This window comes from Pongo pygmaeus, chromosome 1 (assembly GCF_028885625.2).
Source record: "Pongo pygmaeus isolate AG05252 chromosome 1, NHGRI_mPonPyg2-v2.0_pri, whole genome shotgun sequence".
NCBI classification, from domain to species: Eukaryota; Metazoa; Chordata; class Mammalia; order Primates; family Hominidae; genus Pongo; species Pongo pygmaeus.
The window spans coordinates 34,181,349-34,207,308 of NC_072373.2; the positions used below are offsets into that span (position 1 = coordinate 34,181,349).

The window sequence follows — 25,960 nt, forward strand, 5'->3', positions numbered from 1 at the left end:
CTCGTGATAGTGAGTGAGTTACTGTAAGATCTGGTTGTTTAAAAGTGTGTAGCTCCTCCCCCACTCTCTCTTCCTCCTGTTGCAGCCATGCAAATCATGCCTGCCTCTCCTTAGCCTCCCACCATAATTGTAAGTTTCCTGAGGCCTCCCCAGCCATGAGTCTGTACAGCTTGCAGAACGGTGAGCCAATTAAACCTTCCTTTATAAATGGCTCAGTCTCAGGTATTTCTTTATAGCATTGCAAGAATGGACTAATACAGATGCCAACCATGGATAAATAGAACATATTTGTAACAGTAAACAGTTTCAAAGAGGCAATGGTGTAGAAATATAAAGGTAGAGTTGTTTCAGCCCCAATTAGCAGTGTCATATTAGAGATGAATGCAAAGACCCACAAATGGACAATAGGATAAATTGATTAAGATAGAATATTTATTAAATATAAAATTCTAGAGCTTTGACATTACCCAAGAACTTTTGAGACAACACTTTTTACTTAGTTGCTTTTAATTTATAGAATCTACACTTTTCATCATAAATCCTCGGGTTGATTTGGCAAGGTGGGGCGATCTACAAGCAACTTCAAATTTACATGTCTAACAATTCCTCTGTGTATTTTAAGGAAATACTGTTTCATGAGATTCAGCTTTAGCTAATTACTATTCATTTAATAGTAATTAATTAGTAATTTATTTAATAGTAATTTTATAGTAAAATTGGGATAACTTTTTTTTTTTTTGAGACAGAGTTTTGCTTTTGTCACCCAGGCCAGAGTGCAATGGCATGATCTCGGCTCACTGCAACCTCTGCCTCCCGGGTTCAAGCGATTCTCCTGTCTCAGTCTCCCGAGTAGCTGGGATTACAGGCATGCGCCATCATCCCCGGCTAATTTTTGTATTTTTTTTAGTAGACACGGGGTTTCACCATGTTGGCAAGGCTAGTCTCGAACTCCTGACCTCAGGTGATCCACCCACCTTGGCCTCCCAAAGTGCTGGAATTACAGGCGTGAGCCACCACGCCCAGCCCAGGAGAATTTTTTTATAAAGTTTAATCTGCTTATTTAAAATAAGAAGAGTGCTTTTAGTTGGCAATTTTTTATTAGGCCTCCTTTCAAAAAACCATTACCCTGCCCCTACACAAAAAGAACTGCAGGAAGCGTGTGAGTATTCCCACTGGTAAAATGCAGAGTAACAAAAGCATTGTCTATCTTGGATGTAAAACTATACAAAACATTTCCATTTGGATAGCCTGTAAACTGCATGATGTCTCAAAGCCAGGAACGCATTTATTCCAGTCAAGCATAAGCCCCCCTCACTTTTCCCTCTCGAACTGTGAAAAAACAAACTGACTTGTTTTATGTGTAGTCCTTAATGCAGCACTAATATAAAATATCCACATTAGCATTCAAGTGCCAGAAATAGCATCAGTACTCTGAAGATCTTTTAGTATGTAACACTGTCAAAGGGAGAGAGAGGTAGAACTAATTATTTCCTGGAGCTGCTCATTCAGAATTCCTAAGTGGATCAAAGGGAATCTCAGATACATCATCTCTAATAAAGAACATTCCTGCTAATTTCCACTGGAAGAAGAAAACTTGTGTTGTTTGGAATTAACAATCATTTTGAGCCAGCATTTCTGAGCAAAAGTTTTTAAGTTAAAAATAGAAGCAGTAGATTATTTAGCATTATCCATCAAAGGTAACTATATTTTCTCATTGGAGAGGTTGGAAAAACACACCAATTCCTCATTTAGAGAACCATAGTGAATTAATTTCATGTTAAGAACACACTTTAAGCATCCTTTCACTTTATCCAATACTATTACTATGCTTATTGTTCTCTAGAAACATATCAGTTGGATAAAAATAGCCCTTCCTGCCTGCATTTTTCTTCACTCAGCCATAGATTTCACCTTTCAAATCAAATACATGCCCTTCAAATCAGCAAATTTGTCATTTTACACAATTTAGAAAGTTTAAAAATATTTTAAAACCTTCTTGAAAATGTTATTAATACTTAAAATAGAATCAACTGTTATAAGGGGCATTTCATACGTAGGAAGTGGGTACTCTTTAGCTAGAAAACAGGGAGTCCTAAGGACCAATTATTTAAAAGTAAAACAACGAAAGTATTAAACACGCAAAAAGGCTTCCAGCCATAAAACCATCACATCAGGAATAAAAATGAAATATTCCTGACATTTTGCTGCAGCTATAGATTAAGTTTTGAACTAGCTTCTTATTTGATACATCAAACTTTATACCACCTCTTACAGTAATTTATCAAGATTTTCTTTATTAAAACATGAATCATTTTAGCCTCTTGAAAATTTTAAGTAGCTTATTTGCCAAGCTACTCAAATATAAAATTAATCACTCCTTAAATATTGTCATTTGATTTTATATCTGTAAGCAATAATAGAATGAGTATAAGCCAGCAAAATAAGTACACTTTGGTTCTACTGAAAATATTTTTAAAAATGAACAAAATTAAAATCTTATCTTTAGTTTGATAGAGATGAAAATCTAGCCCTTCTACTTTTATCAGTGAGATATAGATATATTAATATTGAAAATAAGCATGAAAAACAAAATCTCTACATTATTAAAGATTTATCCATTTTTTTCTGAATTCTATCCCTTCTGAGTTGAATCATTTTCTCTCTACACCCATTCATCCATTCAATTCAACAAGCATTTATTGAGTGCCTGTTATATGCTAAGCAGCATTTCACTTGATTTTGATAAAGCAAAACAGCAACACTTCCTTGTCTTACGAGAAATACTTTCTAGGAAGAGAGACAGCCAGTACACAATGGCACGTAGTAAGTTAGTACGTTGTATGGAATGTTAGACGTTGGTGAATATGATGAAAATGCAGAGCAGGGAAGGGAGAACCAAGGGTGCTTGGAGAAAAGCACTGTCAATCTTAAATAGAATGGCCAAGGTGGGCCCCATTGACAAGTGGTGTTTGATGACAAGACTTGACAATGTTGGGAGGTGAGCCAGGTAGGTACCTGGGAAAAGAGCACTGCTGACAGAGGGAACAGTCAGTGCAAAGGCAGCAGGACAAGTGTTCCTGGTGTGCTGGGGGAATCACAAGGGGGCTAGCGAGGCTGGAACAGAGTGAGCACTGGGAAAGAGAAGAGGAAGAGAAGAGGCTGGAGGAATGGGGGTTGGATCATCTAAAACCTTTTATGCTGCTTTACAGACATTCGCTTTTACTCTGAGGAAAAAGGGAAGCCATCAAAAACTTCCAAGCAGAGAAATAACATGACACGACTCATGTTTCAAAGGATTATTCTGGCGTCTTTGTTGAGAACAGACTTTACATAAAGCAAAGGTGAAAGCTAGGAGGTCTCTGCAATAATCTAGTGTGAGCTCATGGTGGTACAGGAAAAAATGATGAAACAAGTGAGAAGTGATTGGATTCTGGATACATTTTCAGATCACTCTTGTAGGACAACTTGATAGATGAAATGTAAAACAGGAAAGAAAGATATAAGTCGGGGTAGTACCTTCTTTATGCAATTTTCCCCAGTTCACCCAGTTAAATTTAGTAATTATCATGTTTGTGCACCACTGCACGTAAAGCATATTCTGTATATCTCTATTACAGTATCTACCCTGTAGTGATTATTAGTAGATGCTTATATACTCCCTTGTACCTATAAATTTCTCCTTGAGGGAAAATGCTACTCTCTCTCTCTCTATATATATATATAACTGTATTCCCAATACCTAGTAAAATGCCTGACACATCAGGACAATCCAAACATGTCTATGAACAAACAAATCAATGAGTACTCCTGGAATGAAATAATTAGTGCTATGCATCTTTTCGTAACAGTCCTCAACTTGCAAATCAGAGACACTATTCAGCAAAATCATTATTTTTTCTGTACTCAGACTATACTGACTTTTGTTGAACTTGTGTAGTTTGCATACTGCACTTCATGAAGCTTCAAAATAGGAAAGCAATTCTTACCCTGCCCTGCTTATATATGACCTTGTTGCCTTGCCTGTTCATTCAGAATCATGTACTGAACATGAAACAGTAGTTATTAAACTAAAGTTATGTTTAAGTTAAATCCATTCATCAGGTTCTCAAAGTGTGGTAGAAATGACACAAATGAGAGCTAAGATGAATTTATACATGTGCATATGTGTGTACACACACATATATGTACATACACACACTATATACTATATGTACAATATATTTATAGTATATATTTATATATAGTTAATATAGTACATATATATTTATATATGGCATATCTATAGTGTACTTGTATAGTGTGTGTGTATATATATTTTATATATATATTTTGTATATATATTTTATATATATATTTAGTATATATATTTTATATATATTATATATATATATATGTTTATAACTCGATATCATAAAAAATGCCCTCACTAAAAGAAATAGCTTCTCAAGACTAGGCAACAGGGCCTGGCACAGTGGCTCACACCTGTAGTCCCAGCACTTTGGGAGGCCAAGGCAAGTGGATCGCTTGAGGTCAGGAGTTTGAGACCAGCCTGGCCAACATGGTGATACCCCATCTCCACTAAAATACAAAAATTAGCTGGGCGTGGTGGCAGGTGTCTGAATCCCAGCTACTATGCATGCTGAGACAGGAGAATTGCTTGAGCCCAGGAGGCGGAGGTTGTAGTGAGCCAAGATCGTGCCACTGCACTCCAGCCTGGTCCACAGAACGAGACTCCATCTCAAAACAAAACAAAATAAAACAGAAGAATAGGCAAAGGGAAATTGAAGGGGCCACTGACATATTACAAACTTTGACATTTGTGAGAAATTCCTTGAAAAAATCATCATATTTATACTCACAGTTTCCAATTTTGAAAATGGATTTCTTTATATAGTAAGATATCCCAATAAACTTTATTTTCTACCTAGCTTTAGGGCAATATTTCATACGTAGCATTTTTCTCAGAAGATACTCAAGGGCTTGCTGATGTCGGGAGCTTATGAAAATAGCAAAACTAGAGTGGTTATGAACAAACAGCTGCAAGATGTGAGAAGCATTTTTGTTGTTTCTGTTTTGTTTTTAAACTTTTATTTTAGGATGGGGGATGCATGTGAAGATTTGTTACATAAGTAAACACGTGGCATGGGGATTTGTTGTACAGAATATTTCATCACCAAGGTATTAAGCCCAGTGCCCAATAATTATCTTCCTGTTCCTCTCCCTTCTCCCACCCTCCCTCTTCAAGTAGGCCCCAGTGTCTGTTGTTTCCTTCTTTGTGCTCATAAGCTCTTATCGTTTAGCTCCCACTTATAAATAAGAACATGCAGTATTTGTATTTCTGTTCCTGCGTTAGTTTGCTAAGGATAATATCCTCCAGCTCCATCCATGTTCCCACAAAAGACATAATCTCATTCTTTTTTATGGCTGTGTAGTATTCCATGGTGTATATGTATCCATTCTGTCATTGATGGGCAGTTACGTTGATTGATGTTTTTGCTATTGTGAATAGTGTTGCAATGAACATTCACGTGCATGTGTTTTTATAATAGAATGATTTATATTCCTCTAGGTATATACCCAGTAATGGGATTGCTGGGTCAAATGGTAGTTCTGCTTTTAGCTCTTTGAGGAATTGCCACACACTGCTTTCCACAATGATTAAACAAATTTACAATCCAACCAACTGTGTATAAATGTTCCTTTTTCTCCATGACTTAACCAGCATCTGTTGTTTTTTGACTTTTCAATAATGGTCATTCTGACTGGTATGAGACAGTATCTAATTTTGCTTTTGATTTGCATTTCTCTAATGATCAGTGTTATTTAACTTTTTTTCCATATGCTTGTGTTGCTGTTTAATTAAAGGTGAAAAACCAGACATTTTAGGAATCCAAAATAACTTGATATGCTGGATGGGAGCTAGAATTTATCAGTGTAGTAAAACCTCCTTCATTATGAAAGTGACTACTTTGGTGAGCGTATTTATTTATTTGCTTGTTTACTCACAGACATGTAAGTCAAGTACCTGTCCACCATTCTTGGGAACAACCTTACATAAGCAAACAATTCAAATGCATGTGCTTCAGACTAAGACAGCCAGTGTCTTAACCATTTAAAACAGCAGTCCCCAACTTTTTGGCACCAGGGGCCGGTTTCATGGAAGACAATTTTTCCACGGACAGAGCTGGGGGAATGGTTCCAGGATGAAACACTTCCACCTCAGATCAACAGGCATTAGATTCTCATATGGAGTGTGCAGCATAGGTCTCTCGTGTGCACAGTTCACAACAGGGTTCCCGCTCCTATGAGAATCTAATGCTGCCACTGATCTGACAGGAGGCAGAGCTCAGGCAGTAATGCTCATTCACCCACCGTTCACCTCCTGCTGTGCGGCCTGGATCCTAACAGACCATGGACCAGTACTGGTCTTCAGCCCAGGGGTTAGGGACCCCTGATTTAAAAAGCTATCTCCATTTGGGGGAGAGTATGTTTGCACATACATTATCATTGTGTCAACTGGTCTTCTGCTAATGTGGCCTCTGTACCACAGGGGAGGGGATATCCAATAGAATGAATTTGTCTGGAGTGGTAAGCAGAGCCCTATAAGGATTGAGAAGTGAAATGGCCAAGAGGAGATTCTTTAAAAAGATAGCCAAGAGATTCTAGAAGCAGCACTGTCTGATTACCAAGCATGGAGTTTTTATTTTCTGCTCTGTAATTCCCTTAAATTATCTGCAGGACTTCTATAAAGTTATCTGTTTCAGCCTTATATTAACTGTGATACAGGGAATAAAGTGAGGGATCAATATGCATTATTAGAATGTCATGGCCCCAGAGAGAGCTTCAGCAGCAGGAGAAGCAGTTATGATGTGCTCACGTGAACAAAGAAGAGGGAAACCTGGAGTGACAGTCTTAGAGGGACACATGACAAGTCTAAAAGGTAGAGATTTGTGTAACATGCAGGTGCAACACATTGGTCTGTGGAGTTGAGATGCAATAATTATTCCATAGTCTGTATGTAATCAGAACAGGATTTTGAAAAGTTTTAGTTAACTAATGAATAAAGAAAATATAACATAGATGTGTGGCTAAATATGATTTTCCATAATGTAAAGGTTATAATCTAGTGAATAGATTTTACAGTACTTGGAAATATGAGTTTCAAATATATTTCCTCAGAATATTACATTGAATCATGTGAGACTGTGATTTTTAAGGTCAAAAACAGCTGAATGTCAATAATTTCACACAGTTCAACTTAATAAATTTCAAAAATAATATTATATGAGTATTCTACTCTTCCATATCTGAATGCTTTGATATGCATTGATTTTATGAAAACACATTCAGTTCAATATTTCTTCTTATGGAAATTTTACATACAAAACCGATTCAGCATCACTGGACTCAATTTTATATGAGTATATAGAATCAGAAACAGAGATAACAGTAAGGCTGAGAGCAGAAACTGCCTTTTTACAGGATCTGGTCTCTGGAATTTACAGCCCATGAAAGGTTTTCTTAAAAGGCAGGTTGCTCTATTTTACTTGAACTCTTACCTTGATGCTTCTGTTTTACTAAAACTACTAGTGAATCTTAAATAAGATAATGTAGATAATACACCTAAGCCTGTCAGAGATTTGGAAGCTAATATAAAACTTACCAAATATAAATGTGGCACATAAAGTCTAAATCTCCCAAATTATTATTTTAACTCTTTCCTTGAACAATACTATTATTAAAATAATAATATTATCCTTGTAATTCTGTCCTTGAATTAGACAAAAAATGATTACGGTGTGTTACCAAATTAATCAGGATAGCAGAGGTAATATAGAACAAATAGCCCCTTCATCTTAGTGGCTTAAGGCAACAAAGGTTAATCTCTTGTTCTGGCTAAATATCCACAACAAGTCAGCAGGGGACTGTGCTCACTGTAGTTACTCAGGGACCCAGGCTGACATGGCATCCATGATCTCCTATGGTAATTGTGCTGGAGGGCAAGAAGATCTCGAGGCACTCACAGATGCAATTAAATCTTCTTCCCAGCCGAACGCAGTGGCTCACGCCTGTAATCCCAGCACTTTGGGAGGCCGAGGCGGGTGGATCACCTGAGGTCAGGTCGGGAGTTTGAGACCAGTTTGGCCAATATGGTAAAACCCCGTCTCTACTAAATATACAAAAATTAGCCGACGTGGTGGTGTGTGCCTGCAGTCCCAGCTACTTGGGAGGCTGAGGCAGAAAAATCACTTGAACCTGGGAGGCAGAGGCTGCAGTGAGCCGAGATCACGCCACTGCACTCCAGCCTGGGCAACAGAGTGAGACTCTGTCAAAAAAAAAAAAAAAAAAAAAAAAAATCTTCCCATTCACTCATATTAATTCTGCCCACAAATCCTTGGCCAGATCTATTTATATGGTTAACCAAACACAAAAAAGAAGAGGAAGTACAATCCTAATATGTATCTGGAAAGAGAGTCAAATGAAAATATTTCATGATCAATACTGATGACTAGCACTTTTGCTGGAGAAAGAATAGACATTCTACCTTGTTTTGAAATAAGAGATTTTATGTGTGCACATGCACACATGGGCACACATGTGCATGTACACACATGCATGTGAGTCGTTTATTAGAAGCCGTTCATTTGGTTCAAATCAAGTTTGAGGCAGGAAGAGCTAAATTCTCTTATTACAATTAGGGTCCCATCCACTGAACACTAAACAAATCATCATACTTTGTTGCAAAAGATGATTAAATAATCCCTGACTTGATTATTCAAAATGCCCCCACTCTCAGTCCCAACCAATCATAAGCTAATATTCATTTAGAAAAAGCCATCTTAAAGAGGAACTAAAACCAAGTTCATTTTGATCTATGTTTGAAAACACATTTTCTTCTGTTCTCAGCAAACGTAGCTTGATTTTTTGTAAAGTGAGATTTTTTTAGCTCTGAATACAGGCAAGTGCAATACTTTGGTTTGCTGAAGAAAGTCCAAAAACAATTTTGAAAGCCAAGTTCATGGTGGCCACTTTTCCTAACACAAATTCTCAAAACAGATAACAGTCTCGAAATAGTCAAAAAAGAAAAATAATATTATATCTTGATGCACTAAATCCTCATAATGTGCTCTCTAGCTAAAGAGAATGAAATTACTTATAAAGAGCTTTGAGACAGAAACTATTAATTTATTTTCCTATTATTTACAAATGAATAGAAAAAAAATTATTCTGAATTTCCATTACCAGATGACATTCTGTGAAATAAATGAATCAAAAAAAAAAGTTACCATTTATACTGAGAATTCAACCTAAAATTTTAAAAAAGGAAGAAAACAAAAGTAATCTTCCTGCACATTTTAATTTTTTTAAGAAAACATTGAGCTATTGCCTCTTAGTTTAATAAAAGGAAGAATCCAGACAGCGTCTACCTCAATAGAGACAGCAAGACACTAGAAAATCTGTGGGTCTAATTCAAGAAAAAAAAAAAAAAATGAGCATGTGGGTAGATTTTAGGAACATTTAATGTAGAAACTAGTTCTTTTTTTTTTTTTTTTTTGAGACGGAGTCTCGCTCTATCGCCCAGGCTGGAGTGCAGTGGCGCGATCTCGGCTCACTGCAAGCTCCGCCTCCCGGGTTCAAGCCATTCTCCTGCCTCAGCCTCCCGAGTAGCTGGGACTACAGGCGCCCGCCACCGCGCCCGGCTAATTTTTTGTGTTTTTAGTAGAGACGGGGTTTCACGGTGTTAGCCAGGATGGCCTCAATCTCCTGACCTTGTGATCTGCCCATCTCGGCCTCCCAAAGAGAAACTAGTTCTTTAAAAAGTCCATAGACTATCCAACATATTTGAAATTTCTATATTCATTTTTTTACTAGGCTATTTTGGTCTCTGGTTTTGTGATTAAATTCTAGCAATATACACACCCTCGATAGTTTTTGTTGTTTATCTTTTCTTTTGTGTTTACTTATTATTTCAACCAGGTAAAATGTTTAGACCTATAAGCACTCATGATATTTTATGTTCTACATAGAACAATATATGATGATATTATATATATTTAGTCTTAAAACTTTATAAAATTATTTGATTTGAGATAATCTGATATTAATTGATTCAGAAACCCATGTGGAAAGAAACAAGCATTCAGTAAGCATTCAGCCACATCACATACACTCCTCACCACATCGTCACAGCAAACTCATAAAGGAGGTACCATTACCTTAATTTTACCAAAAAAGAAATAGGGATTCAAAAGAGATTAGACATTTTGGTGATGTTTGCAGAGCTAGTAAATAGTTGAGATAGAATTAAATCTCAGTTCTGTTGGCCTCAAAACCCACTCACTTTTCAGAAATCATACAAATCATTTCTTTTCACTTGAAAGAATATAAAAATTTTAGGTTGATTTCACTGGTCTATACCATAAACAATTAGTAACCAAATTAAATACAAAAAGCCCTTCTCTGTAGTTACACAGTAACAGATGGGTAAGCCTTGGGCACAGGTTTCTGATGAGTCAGTATTACCCACATAAGGAGAAAAGAGGAAAGAAGGAGGAGAAAGGAGAGAGGAAGAGGGAAGGGAAGGAGGGAGGAGAAGAATGGGGGAGGCCGGGAAGAAGTGAGATGAGAAGGCAGAGGCAGAAATAAATAATAACAACAACAGATAAGAAACATTGTGAGCACTTGGGAAGCAGCATAGCTAAAACGTTAAAAGGCTAAAACTCAAGCCCTCTGAGTTCATTATTGATTCTTCCACTTTACTAGCTGTATAACCTTTCACAAGTCACTGTACCTGTGTGTGTTTCTGCTTCCTTATTAGCCATTATTATTGGACAGCTGTGCATTTTACATCATTTTCTCATTTAGTATTAAAAGGGAAATAACTTACAATGTATTCTAGAAGTGTTTCCATTTCTGAACGTCTTCAAATCCCATTTCATTTTTAGTACACATTTTGACTTATTAAGGCCTTCCGGAAGTTCGAACCACAAAGGTTCATACATGTAACATAATACTGAGGCTACATAGAGACATAATTAGGGTCTTGGTTCTGCAGAAATGACTGCTCATACAATTCACTTAGAAATTAGACATGTCTGGGCTTCTGGCAGTTAATGCTGCCTTCAAGCATAATTTAATTCTTGCCTTGTTTTATTCTCCTCTCCAATTGCCTATTTACTAAATAGACAATAACTTGCTGAACTCAGACTGTGACTAGAGAAAGAAAGAACTTTCTCCTTCGCTTGATTAGGCAGAGCCAACATTGACCAGCAGAGGAACCTCAAATCTGATTGCTCTGATCTTTTCCCCATCACATAGTGAAGGACACCCCTCTCCCCGTGGAAAAGAGAAGATGGGTCTTTTATGTATTCCTTAGTTTGAACAGCCCATTGTGACACTTCCTGCTTCTATTTTATTTTATTCCTATCCTTTGGTCAAAGAAGAGTTACACGTGTAAGACATAAACCTCAGAAATTTTACAGTCAATGAATCCTATGCCCACAGTCAAATTTCAAGTAGTCATTTATAACTACTTGAATATCTCAGTGAGAGAACAATAACAACAAGAAACACTGCCAGAAAAATTGTACCAAACAGTATTGCCCCCCTGCCCTACAATATGATAGAAATCAAAAAAATAATTACAAAGTCTGATATATAGTCTGAAGATCAAAGAAAAGAAGGAAGGGAGTGATGGAGGGTGGGAAGAAGAAAAATAAAATAAAAAAGTAGAAGCAGGCTATGTTAAGAACTGATCTCCAGTCAAAGACTAAGTACCTTCTTAGTCAAAGCTCCTTTTTCCAGCATTGGAGGAAGAAAAGTAAAAGCAAGCATTATAGAGATCAGTAAGCAAACACACCACCTACGCAATCCTCCCGATAAAGAGATGGACTTCAAACTACCACAGACGAAGAGTTACTCCCAGCACCCAATAGAGCACTCATCACATAGTAAGAACTTAATAGCGCTTTTTGAATGAATTAACAATTTAGGAACTCAACATTAAATAATTCTAATTCCTAACTGGTCTCCATGCCATGGCTCAATTCCCCAGGGCACCATTCATACAGATTTCTATTAGTCATGCTCCAAGGGCTCCCATTTACATAAAAACGCTGTGACTGTTGCCCTCTGAAATTGTGTTTTGTGTGGGCAAAACTATCTTAAGATATAGCTGCTGTATTGCACCCATGCCAGGGAACAAGATTTACTTTGTTTTCCACAAGAGTGGTGCATCAGGAGCACAACCTAATGGGGAATTCTAGTAACTTTATTCATCTATTTTATGTTATTATGTTAGCCTTTTCTTGGATTCTTTTTCTTCACCATTTTCTTTAGCCAATATGATCTATCACTGTAACCATCTTCCTCTCTTCCAAACCTCGATGCCTTTGCCTTTCCAACAGACCCAACCACAAATCAATTTATTTAACTACATTATTTGCTAAATAGTCTCCACATCCCACACCTTAAGTGAAGGTGTTACTCCAGGTTCTGTTTTTAACTCCCCTATTGACTTACTTGACGAATCTTCATTAGGTGAATTCATCTATACTCACAGCTCTCAGGTAGTTATGGCCCCAAACTATCTTCCCAGCTTTAATTTCTCCTACATTCCAGGCATGCAGATGCAATTTTTCTACAACTGAACTACCTGGATATCTGCTATGTCTGCAATCACAACATGTCCAAAATAAAACTATCTCATTGCTCCAATTTACGTAAAATCTCTCATTTTCCAGCATTCTGTAATCCTACCCAAAGTTAGAATTATGGATGTCGTTCTCCTTTTCTCTTTATTGTGCACAATTAATGAGTTACCAATTTCTATTCCTTTTATCCCCCAAATATTTTTGAAATCTGAACTTTCATCTCTGTCCCGCTGCTACTGTAGACCCTTCGTTTGATAGTATCTGGATACCTGCAATAACTCTCCCAACTGATTTTCCTGAATTCAGCTTTGTTTGCAATTAATTCATCTTCCTCACTGTTGCCAACAACATTCATTCCACTTACTTACTTAAAATCCTTCAATGGCTCCCTAAAGTTTTCTGAATAAAGTCTAAGCTATTCAAATGGCTTATAAAATCTTTCAGATTGAAAGCACTTCTCCCATAAGAAGTAATGATAAAGTGATCTACTGCAAACTTTCCAGGGCCCAGGCTGCCACTGTTTCTTAATTGCTCATCTCTGGCAAAGATAAAGAGCCTCCAAGTCCCAGCTCTTTTCCTGAAACAGTCATTGCCACCCAGAGTGAAACTTAGAGGAGACCAAATGCTGCCACCAGGTAATTAGCAAAACAAAACAAAACTATGTTCTTTCACATTCTCAGGCCCCTTCACAAAATTGGGGTGAAATAAAAATTCAGGGACAGTCTTTCAAGGCTTCTTGGTACTAGCATTGTCCAGTCAAAGGGTGTAGTTTTCATACAATACAATGCCAGCTTACTAAAGTGAGAGCCTCTATTTGCATAAACATCTCCAGAGACTAAGGAAATGATATTGGTAGAGAAGCATTGCTTGCCTATCAATTCACTGTGGCCAGTTGTGGTGCCACCCAGCCCGACAACACTAGCATGCTATGGTGTGGGCCATGGTGGTGATTATCTCATATGTGCACAGGAACACCCAAACACTGGTGCATGGGCATCGATAGAAGAAATATGTAGAAATCACAGGCCCTTTTAAGCTCAAGAAATGTAAACAGTAGGAACCTGAGGTATGCCTGTGTGTAGTAACGACGCTCTACTCCCTGCTTTCCTCCTAAGCAAGCACAGATTTTACCTTCTGAGTTTCATGGTCACATCTTATTTCTATTATGCCTCCCTCAGGTAGCAGTATTATTGTATTATCCAGAATATCTAAATAAGCTTTATTTTGTAAATGGAAACATTATTTCCTCAGAAGAGAGTACATAGTTTCATAGAAAAGATAAGTTGGCTTACCAATCCTTTCTGTTAAACATGTGCCTACCCTCCACTGGAGCTTAAAAAATAGACAAAGAAATGCTTTTACAGAAATGCATATGTTTCCGTGGAAAACTGGAAAATTACCAAGCTCATTATTGTTTTCCTTGATGCAGAGCAACTATAATTATATGTGGCACTTTTGAATATATAGTATGTTTCAACAAATCATTTCCTCTACAAATATTTCAGATGGATTAGCTATACCGTGTTTTATTTCAGCATGTTGATGGAAAACAAAACATAATTTCATTAAAACTATTCTTCATTGGAAACAGAATTTATTTTATTTTTTATTTTATTTTTATTTTTTTGGAGATGGAGTCTTGCTCTGTCACCCAGGCTGAAGCGCAGTGGCATGATCTCGGCTCACTGGAACCTCTGCCTGCCCAGGTCCAAGCGATTCTCCTGCCTCAGCCTCCTGAGTAGCTGGGACTACAGGCACTCACTTCCATACCCAGCTAATTTTTGTATTTTTAGTAGAAACGAGATTTCACCATGTTGACCAGGCTGGTCTCAAACTCCTGACCTATGGTGATCCCCCCACCTCAGCCTCCCAAAGTGCTGGGATTACAGGCGTGAGCCACAGCGCCTGGCTGGAAACAGAATATGTGTTAACATAAAAAACAGAAATGGAATAAGGGCATATATGACTAGATCTGTATTTTCATACTTAAACCAATATGGTTTAAGCAGATTTGTTTTTGAAAAAATAATATAAGACTGGGGTTATTAGCCAAAATCTTTTCATTCAGGGAAAGCATGTGTCCAAGTATTACCACTTGGAAAATTTGAAGCTATATTTAATTTTGTATTTTTTAAACTTTGCACTAGTTAAATTTTTTAGTGAAGAAGATTCCCAGTTATCAAAAATGTTTAGTGTTTCTATTCGTCAAAACTGAAAACTAGAAATAACCTTGTTGTTTCTTAACACTTTGGGAATTTTTAAAACTAACAGTGTCCGGAATGACTTGGGCATGGAAAGTAAGGAATATCTATTGAGCAGTCACCTGGCATTGGTTCATTTACACAGAGATAACAACTAGAATAATTTAGTTGGCTTTTATTGATTTATATCCTTTAGTGAGTTATTTCAAAACTAAAGTTATCTAATAATCATTTTCCATTGCTTTAGAAATTTTAATAGTATTTTGTTTATAAAAACTTTGGCCATGATAATACTTTGAAAATTATAAGGGGCCTTTCCCTGTCTTTCTTCACATTCTCTGTTGAATTCATGACCCCATTTTGCAGTTCCCTAAATTATATTATAAATCAGAAAATATACATATCTACTCCAATTGAAAGCTCCATTTCAACTGGCTCCCCTGTCCAGAGCAGCTGCAGCTTTGGAGGGTTCACTTAAAGCTCTGGTTGTAGCCTTGACTCATGTGAGCTTTCGACAGATGCAATCACGAGAAAGTACATGCTACCCAGAATATTAGGTAGATGCCAAAAGATGTGTGGTAAGAAAAAACAGAAAACAAAACAAAACCAGAAGACCCTGCAATGTTTAACTAGCATGAAAACACAATGCTACATCTCATACTTTCAGTTGAGAGTCATGAAGATCACTCATAGGTAGGCACACAACCTTGTTTTTTTTGTTTGTTTGTTTGTTTGAGACAGAGTCTGGCTCTGTTACCCAGGCTGGAGTGCAGTAGGGCCATCTCCGCTCACTGCAACTTTCGCCTCCCAGGTTCAAAGGATTCCCCTGCCTCACCCTCACTGTAGCTGGGACTACAGACACCCACCCCCATGCCCAGCTAATTTTTGTATTTTTAGTAGAGATGAAGTTTCACCATGTTGGCCAGACTGATCTTAAACTACTGGGCTCAAGTAATCCGCCTGCCTCAGCCTTCCAAAGTGCTGGGATTACAGGCGTAAGCAACCCCACCCGGTCTTGTTTTTCATTTTGAATGAATCAGTTATGTAGAAATTTGTATTTATTTGAAAAGATGGTGTTATGGCCGATTTGTGTCTCCCCAAATGTCGTATGTTGAAGCCCTAAGCCCCAGTGTGACTGCATTTGGAGACACGGCTTTAAAGAAGGTAATTAAGGTTAAATGAGGTCAAAAAAGTGGGGCCCTAATCCGATAGGACTGGTGTCCTTTTAAGAAGAGAAAAATAGACCAGAGTGTGCGTGCTCACACGATCTCTCACTCTCTCTCACGCATGCAGACAGAGAAAAGGCCATATGAGGACACAGTGGGAAGGCACCACCTGCAAGCCTAGGAGAGAGGCCTCACCAGAAACCAACCCTGCTAGCACCTTCTTGGACTTCTAGCTTCCAGAATTGAGGAAAAAAAAAAGTCTGTTGTTACAACACCCAGTCTGTCATATTTTGTTGTAACAGCTAGAGCAGACTCATTACTTTGGAAAAGTATGCTAATTCTTTGACCCAGCTGGTCGTATCACAAAAAGCACTGTTTTTTAGTAATACGAGTTTTAAACATTTAAGCAGATATTCTACACCAATTTCATCAATTTACAAAGATATAAAATTTCCCTCTGTACTATCTGTGCCTTAGTGGCTTTCAAACTTTTGGACTGTGGACCACAAAAATATTAAGATGTTAAGTGTGTATGTATGTGTGTATGTATATAATACATAGTTTATTTATAATATTATATGTATGTATTTGTGTATCGCAAAACAATACTTTTCCTAACTACCTGACTGTATGAAATAGGTTCTGCTCAAGTCTATTTTATTTAAGAAATACATGCTTGTGTGCATGCGTTTTCAAATCCATTTGAAAGCCAGATTATTGCCTGATGTTTGAGTAGTTCTCTTTTTAGCTATGTTGTCCAAAACATTCCCTAGCTACAATTTCCATTTTTCCCCCTAGCATCTCAAGATACACATGAAGTACACATGAAGAATAATCATCCATTATATTTCTCTCTCTCTCTCCCATCTCCCACCGCCCCCACACACACCACACTCACACACGCACACCACATACAATGAGCCTAAGGTTGAGGCAAATCCATTGAGGTCCTATTCAAAGCAAGGCTTTTCATACAATTTAAATTATAGTGTCAAGCATATTGTCTTACTGACTTGTTTATAATAAAAATATTTCGATTTGATGATGCAACTAAGATGTAGACTAATGCATACAGACTGAATAAGTAAATTCCCAATTAGGAAATATGGTATCCTTGAAGTAAAGTATGGATAATTTACATTCTTGCTAGTTCACACAGGCACCTTGGGTACGAATAAAAAATTGTATGACTTGGCCTGGCACGGTGGCTCATGCCTGTAGTCCTGGTACTTTGGGAGGCAGAGGCGGGCAGATCACTTGAAGGTCAGGAGTTCTAGACTAGCCTGGCCAACAAGATGAAACTCCGTCTCTACTAAAAATACAAAAAAAATTTAGCTGGGCATGGTGGTGCGAGCCTGTAGTCCCAGATACTCGGGAGGCTGAGGTGGGAGAATCACTTGAACCTGGGAGGCAGAGGTTGCACTGAGCTTAGATCATGTCACTGCACTCCAGCCTGGATAACAAAGTGAGACTTCATCTCAAAAAAAAAATTATATGACTTGATAATTTTCAAAGAAAACATATGTAAAGGGAAGTTAATTTCATCATTTTCTATCTTATTCTATTTCTTTTGGGTGTATGCTTAAAGAATTCATGCTTATAGCCATCAAAGAGTCTGACACTGATATCTGTGGTCTAGGAATAGATAGTTAAATGAAGGCAATGGGTACTATAGGGACAGGTTTTACAGATTTGTTGTTCTCTGAAACAATTAGCAAAGCTGACTAAGACCCAGAAGCAAGAAATACACATTTCATAATAAAACATTACCCTGTCACATTCAAACTAATACTGATCCTGGATATGTAAATATGAAATCAGAATTTAATTTCCAAACAATAGAATTTCAAAATCAATATTTAAATTTCAAATTTTCCAAAATGTCATGGGTCAAAATTCTAACGTTTACTTCTATATGTATAGTTGTATAAGATAAGTAAATTGACACCTTTTAAAATTGTTAAAATCTATATACAGGGAAGACGGCCATAATGCATACAGCTTTGGAATATATATACATGTGTATGTACAAATTTATATAGACATAAGAAAAATAAAATAAGTTAAAGGCAAAAAACCTTCCACATTATTTAAAACATCCACTATTTCATGCTACTGATATCTTGATACAAATGTTTTCTATTATATTTTTCTTTACAGAATAAAATTTATTTTGTGCCCTTGAGAACAAAAGAAAGAAAACAAAAGAAAAGAAATAACAAAGAAAATGTTTTTAGTTACATCCTTTTTCATTAGAAATTACCCTCAGTTCTGAGACAGCAATTGGCACAGAAACATTTTCTAAGTGAATAAATTACAACTCATATATTTGCTCATAGCCTCATACAGCAAATTCATGCCAAATAGAAAATATTAACTTTTTAAAATGTTTAAATATTTTAAATGTAAACATAAAAATAATTTAAAATAACCTTCATTGAATTAACTAAATAGAAGTTTTTTGCACACTTCTTAATTCTCACCTCTTCTTTTGTCTTTTTAGATATCACTCGGAGCCAATCTCCAATCATGCTCAGGACAGCAGCAAAGTAAGCAAGCCCTACAAGGATCCAGAACCACACGACAGGCTTATAGAAGTCCAGATATTCAATATCGGATCCACCTGGAGACAAAACAAAGTAAAACAAAATAACTTCATAGTCTTAAAAGTAAACAATCTAGGTATTGCTAAAATAACTAACTAAATTTTGGTTTGCAAAACATAGAAATCTAGTATTCTTGTCAATGGACTTACATTATTTTCTTCATTTTGAATTTCTAATTTTCACTCATAATTCTTACCTATTTTTCAAGAACAAGTTAAGTTTTTCTTAACGAAACCTTTCATTGCTTCTTCAGATCATCATGATTTTTCCTTATTCCATGTTTCATTTACATTTATATAATCCATCTCAGTCTAGTACTTAATTATTCTATGTGTACTAAGTTTCTTTTTCCACCTCTATTTTAACAAATAGAAGATAGGGATTACACTTTTGTTGGTGTGCATTTAACTTAGCATAGTTACCTCATTGCCAATAAATACATGCTAGCTAATCAACTTAATGCCAAACTGAGCAGCAAGTGAACAACTCTAGTGATGGTTCTTATTTTAAAGTCATCAATACAATGAATCACTAACAAATGCCAGAGACAATGACTTGATGGTTTGAATGAGAACAAATAGAAATCTGCAGGTAATACTACCATTCATTATTCTCTGACTTTTCTGAGAAATTCCCATGATTGTCATAAAATAAAACCGTAGCTCTCAAGAAAAAAAAAATTGGCAAGGCTCTTGTTTTTTTTACTCTAATCCTTGAAGTACTTCTCCATCCACTTGGAACAATAACTATACCTATAAGAATCTGGGTTCGTTTCAACACACCCTTTGTTCAGTACCCCATTAATATGGGGGCATTTATTAAGTCCCAACAGTGAAACTATTTTTATTTTCACAAGTAAGAAATCAAATACCTCTCCTGAAAAATTCATAATTTAGCCCAAGAAATCCTCATATAGACAGTTAACCTCAATGGGGTATATTGCATGATGGCAAAGATAATAAAAAAGTACTATGAGAGGACATAGAAGAAGTGATTTTTACTTCTGGAAGAAAGAAAGTAAGAAGGGGAAAAGTGAGTCTTAAGTAATGAGGATCAAAACATGGAATAGCACAGTGTGGAAAATATATAGTATAGTCAAATGACTTTTAGTCATGGATAAATCTCCACATGTATTGGGCCGAAGAGCAGATAAGTAGAAGAGAGAAATCTAGAAAAAGTAGGCTGTATCAGATTGTAAAGATTTGATCTTAACTCAATGGAGAATAGGTAAAAGTCTCTCGGGAGATAAGTCCTATATATTCATGTTTGACTATCTCCACAGAAAGATCTAGTGGCAGAGAAGAAAAAATTGACAGGGAAGCCCCATGAGAAGCTTTTGTTCTGAATTAGCTGAGAAATTATTGTGTCTGAGTTAGGGCAGAGATGGCAAGAAGAGTCATTTTACAGGCCAAATCATCAAGGATTGATGGCCAATTACTTGGCGGGATAAGTGAGAGGAAGAGCTCTCTGATGACCAAAGACCACATTGTGGGTCTTTGGTGATATTGTAACTGAACAGGGGAAGAAAAAGTGACCTAAAAAAAAAGTAATTAAAACTGAGAACTGACAGGTTCGAAGTGCTTGAGGTAATAACCAACAAGACCCTTACATGCAAATCTAACACTTAACAGAACAGGGCAGAAGATAAGGATTTTAGGACCAACAGCATAGAGACTGGAGGTGCTTAAACAGAGCATGGATTTGCCCAATTCACAAAAATTCAACCAGTAAATTGCAAGTATATCAAAGATCAAGTATAAAATACTGAGTATAACATTATTGTAGAGAAATTAAATTTTAAGTTGCTCATAATGACATTTTCAAATAATAAAGGGTCAATAAAAAGCATTTTTCTGTCAGGTAAATAATTTGAATAGGCATCATTCAGCTTTCTTTTGGGACAAAAATAATTTTAAGAACACATTTTACAAAGTGAATAATATTACTTTCAAATGTTATAAAATTTTTACTTTGTGCAACATTAAAAACTCATTTCTGGGAATAATTATAAATGCATCTCGTGATGGTTAAGAGTTGGCCCATGGAGGATGCAGCTCTAAAACTTCACAGAACTGACTTAAGAAATATGTGTGTAAACCTGTTACATGATAGGCTCACCAGTGAATTTCATTTTTTCAAATGTTTCCATTTCAATGAAACCAAAATGACATTTTTTCCCAAGTACTTTCTCTTTCAAAACCAGAAAAAATCTTCATCCAAATATTTGTGACTCATTTAACACATAAGTTCACCAAGATGTTGACTTTAGAAGAGTTAGTTCATGCTCAGATTACTTTTTATAAGTCTTCTTTCTTATAAACAGGATGTCACAGTTTGAAAAGAGTAAATTAGCTTAATCACTAAAAGGTCTAAATTTGGGTAAAATGTTCAACCCACAAGTTTTAGTGGAGTCTAAGCCCAGGGGAAAAAAATGTTTTTCCTTTTTAAATTGCCACTCTCAAGATGAAATACTGGCAGTCAGATGATCTAGGAAAAACGAATACTATATATAAGAAATATTGTCAAACAACTCCCAAATCCTACTCACTTGCTGATATCTAAGATTCATGAATTAATTTTCACATTAATCAATTCACTCCATCTAAGAATCTTATCCAAATTAACATATCTGTGATGTCAGGATAACTTGCTAAGAAAAATTGTTTTATTTTTAAATTAGGAATAAATTAGGAAATACTTTTTAAAAAAACTTCTTGACTTTTACAAACATTAATTTCAGTCTAGCTATGTTCAGGAAACCTACCTATTTGTCTCTGGCTTACTAAGAACCGAGTGTAATTTCTATTATTGACTTCTTATTATTGACAGGGCCCCTGTCCCTGTCTCCCACGCTCTGTTTTTTCTCTTTCCACAGACTTCTGAGATGCAGCCTACAAGATGCTACAGCCTGCTCTCCCCTCCTAGGTCCCCCACCGACCTGGCAGAAATATTCACTCCACTGCTCTTTTTTCTTTACTACAACTACCACTAAAAACATGCACATAAATCCTTTCCATTTTAAGAGCCTTCTGGCTAATCATAATAGGACAGTAAACAGATGGTAATAAAAATAACAAAAAGGTGTGGAGGTATAAAGGTTTTGGGAATCTTATAAACTTTTCCAAGTAGTTAAAATAAGTCTACTCATCCTGACATTCTTATATGACATGTGACAGCTTCTTTTAGATGGTGCAATCTCTCTCTGGATCTCTTGCCCTTAATGCTTGTGTAAGGAACTCAGTCAGAGCCTAATCCAATCTAGTAGATTAAACTACAAAAAATATAGCTCAGGAAAGTTCGGGCTGGTATTATTGCTAGGAAACCATTATCTCCACAAAGCAGGTTTCCTAAACATTTGCTGGAAACAGTCCCTCTACCCAGCATTAAGAAAGCCCTATTCTAGCTGGCTCCAAAGAATCATTGATTAGGCAACAGAACAACCCATGAGGCCATGGTAGACACCTTTTAAAAGGCATTTTTTTTTTTTTTTTTTTTTTTTTTGGAGATGCAGCCTCACTCTGTCACCCAGGCAAGAGTGCAGTGGTGCGTTTCGGTTCACTGCAACTTCCACCTCCCGGATTCAAGCGATTCTCCTGCCTCGGCTTCCCGAGAAGCTGGGAATACAGGCACCTGCCACCACACGTGACAAATTTTTGTATTTTTAGTAGAGACAGGGTTTCACCACGTTGGCAAGGCTGGTCTCGAACTCCTAACCTCAAGTGATCTGCATGCCTTGGCCTCCCAAAGTACTAGGATTACAGGCGTGAGCCACCATGCCTGGCCCCTAGAAGACATAAAAAAAGAAAAAAAAGAAAGAAAGAAAATTGGGTCTGTAAACCCTGCCTAACCCAGTTAATATGCTCATTTCCATTGATTTACAGAATATTCAAAATCAGATTGGAAGAGTGGGATGAGAAGGAAGACTTACTGATTACCTCCATAAATGAAATCATTCCATCCTAACGGCCTGTGGATAGGTGTTGAGGGGAGTTGCATTCTCACGCTTCACACTTCCATTGACTTAGGGCAGGGCTATTAGTAAGACCATGCGGCCATAGAACTAAGTCACACTGCCAGCTTCCTTTTGCAGCAATAAAGCTGATGATCCAATTGCCATCACTCTCATGGTTTGTTTGGAACTCAGGAATGAAAGACCAGTTTGTATTGGCTCCTTGAAATCCCAACAGTAAGTATCCCACTTTAAAACAGAGATAGCACAATCTCAGTAGAGAAAATAACGTATGTCAGGCCACCCAAGAAAGGGGTAGCAGAGCTAGAGTTCAACACAGATGTCTGAATAGCTCCAAAACACAGGCTCCTTCATTGAACCCAGTGGTCCATGTCACCTATGATGTCACCTACTGTCCTTCTTATCATTTATCCACTGACCTATTTTGCTCATACTGCCTGGGAAGTACTTAGCTAAGGCAGGAAACACTAAATTGCACAAGGCGTGCCTCTTCTCCTCAAGGTTCTCACCTAGAAACCATGTGGGTCTGAGGACAAGCATCATTCCACCAAGAGCCTCCTTACCTTGCTCTGTCCTCTCTCCAGCAGTTCCCAGCCATTGGCCCTCTTTCATGCTAAAGAACTTGGGCATACAACATCCCCTCTCACTTAAATATAATTTTCTTTTTCTGTGATTTTTTTTCTGAATAATAAAATATTTAGGAAGAAAGAAAAAAGATATATCCTGGTTTTATAGGATAACGTAGCCACACTGGACTAAGGTTATCAGTTCCATACACCTCTTCTGATTTTCTAAAATGGCATATCTGTTATAGAATATAAACATAGATATATCACTCCATTTTAAAGAAAGTGGGGATCATTCCTTTAAACCGGCCTACAAGTATTTTAGCTTAAATATCAAACATGGATTTTAATTTTGGGGGGTTTGTTTGACTTTTATTAATTAAAGCTATCCTGTCTTAATATGAAGGAGGGAAAATCTTAATTTCTGTTTTAGTATATGTTATTGTGTTGTTAAGTAATTTAACTGAATAAGGTGTTTCTCACTGCTTCAAGGATTGAGAACCCCTTTTAATGGTGTTATAAATCCTATTTTCTTTTTAACAAATGGAAATATGACTTCAGTATTAAACAACAGCTTACCTACTTAAACTAAACTTTTCATATGCCATTGAGTCGGAAAACCAGAATGCCAAAAAAGGTGTGATTTGAACTTATATTTGGGGATTTTAAATTTTAGCATTCAAGAAGTTGTCCATGTCCCTCTAGGTACTTGTTCTTAAATTGGGAAAACTGCCATGAGAACAGCAATCTTATGATCATAAAGAAAGAAAAATCAACACATGATGTCACTCACTCATCCTTTATAAAGATGGAACAGTATATAGATGTAGCCAATTGTTATTCTTAGAAATTGTCTTTAAATCTCAATCTAGAACAATTTGGAATATTTTTCACAGAATGTAGTACAATTTACTTCCTGCCCCACAAAGCTGTAATTACCAATCACTGAATGCTTTTCTCCTCAATTTTTTCTCCACATGTTTTTACAATACTTCTATATATCCATTCTGAACCCTAAAAGTTAAGTAACTTTTTGGTTTGTCCACAGTCCCTAAGATTTCTGAACCATTTGGGTCAAATCCCACTTATTTAATCATGCAGATGGCCATTATTTCTGTTGTGAGTTCTCTGAGAGTCATGAGTTAAATCATGGAGTGACTAAACCCTCTACAGAATTTTCCTGTATTATAAAACAGAGCAAATACCAGGAAGAGAGAAAGATTCCCTACTTAATTGTTGCTCCTGGATTTCATACATTCTGTCTCACAGGAAGAGGAACTAGAGCAATTATTGTCACTAAGTGCTAAGCACAGTATCTAATATACAATATGTGTCCGTTAAACACCCAAACAAACAAATGACCAATGAATATAAAACATCTCCCTAGCAGTCACACAAACCCTCCTTTTCCAAACAAAGCAATTTTTCTGAGCCATTATCATGGTGGTAATGACTGCTCTTCAACAGATCTCACTCTTTATCAGGTACTTTCCTTGTTATCTGCTAAATTCCTGGCAAATTTCTACTCAGTTATCAGCTCAACAATAGCAATTTTAATACCTGGACTTTGACATGGTTGCAAAACTCTTAGTCAACACAAGGTGCTGTTTTCTAGAGGGTCTCTACTTGAACTAACTGCTTGGGGGTTAGGGGAGAAACATGCCATGGTTTTTAAAGAGATTTATGTTTTCATAATAAAATTATCTTAAATTGAGCAAGCTCTGAGCACTCCACTGAATAAGTCATAATTTCAGTTCTACAGGAAAGCAAATAGTTTGGTTACTAAAAATTACATTTCCAATAATGACTTTGAAAATGTAATTCCAAGAAAACTGAATCCTTAGTATGAGACATACAAATGTGTGCTTCCCAAGTAAAAAATGTGATGGCAAATGATTATAACACTGTGAAAAACTATAAAAATGTATTAAAGGTAAATATGCCAGAAGAGGAAAAATTTTACCTGGGAAAGTCCCAAATTGTATTATACCTCTATATGAGGGAGCACAAGGTACCAAGCATGAAGCCTGACTGACCTGGTAAGCATTCAAAACTACATGTGTGATGAAGAAAATTTCATTATTTAACCAAATATACTCAATTTCACTGATCAGAATTCCATGATGATGTATTTGGATGGTTAAATAAATTCATGCTCAGATGGAATATGTGTTTTCATAATATTAACCATGAGGATTTCTTAGAACATCTGGATTTTTGCCTAGAACTTTTGGATTTTATTAGAAAACTAGGTAATGTGAGGACACTGCTTTGTGAAACTGTAAATTCTTCTCTGGCTTTTTCACTCTTTCACATTACCCTTTAAAAAATATTAACCTCAGGTTTATGAAAAGGAGTACTTTTTTCTTTCTTTCCTCTTTTTTTTTTTTTTTTTTAATTTTTGAGACAGGGTCTTGCTCTGTCACTCAGGCTAGAGAGCTGTGGCGCAATCATTGTTCACTGCAACCTTGAATTCCTGTAATTTTGAAAAGGAGTGTTTTTAAGGACTTCACTGGGCAGCTTCTAAACAAGCTGTGGAAATGAATTCACTGGCTTGTATGACCCCTTTAAGGTATAGACCCTAAGGGTTTACATTAAAGTAGCTACCAGCCTTGAAAAGGAATTTTAAATTGTGTTAGGTTGGGTAATTATTTCACTTTTCTCTAATTTTGAAGAATCACTAACTAACACTTTATGTGTTTTTTTTTTAAGTCTTGGATCTTTGTAAAAGAAGACAAGTTGTAGAAAAGCAAGTGTTCATACATTACCGTATAATTAATAAGACTTCTTAGATTTTA

The 25,960-nt window shown here is 36.5% G+C and overlaps 1 protein-coding gene across 6 annotated transcripts in view; it reads right to left on the reverse strand.

Moving 5' to 3' along the window:
* The window catches only part of KCNK2 (potassium two pore domain channel subfamily K member 2), a 237,320-nt gene that overhangs the window by 23,776 nt on the left and 187,584 nt on the right, over window positions 1-25,960 (reverse strand). For all 6 annotated transcript variants that reach the window (XM_054454957.2, XM_054454972.2, XM_054454964.2 and 3 more), the window contains one exon: window positions 18,504-18,643. In XM_054454957.2, the coding sequence (XP_054310932.1) occupies window positions 18,504-18,643 (140 nt within the window). The remainder of the gene's footprint in view (window positions 1-18,503; window positions 18,644-25,960) is intronic.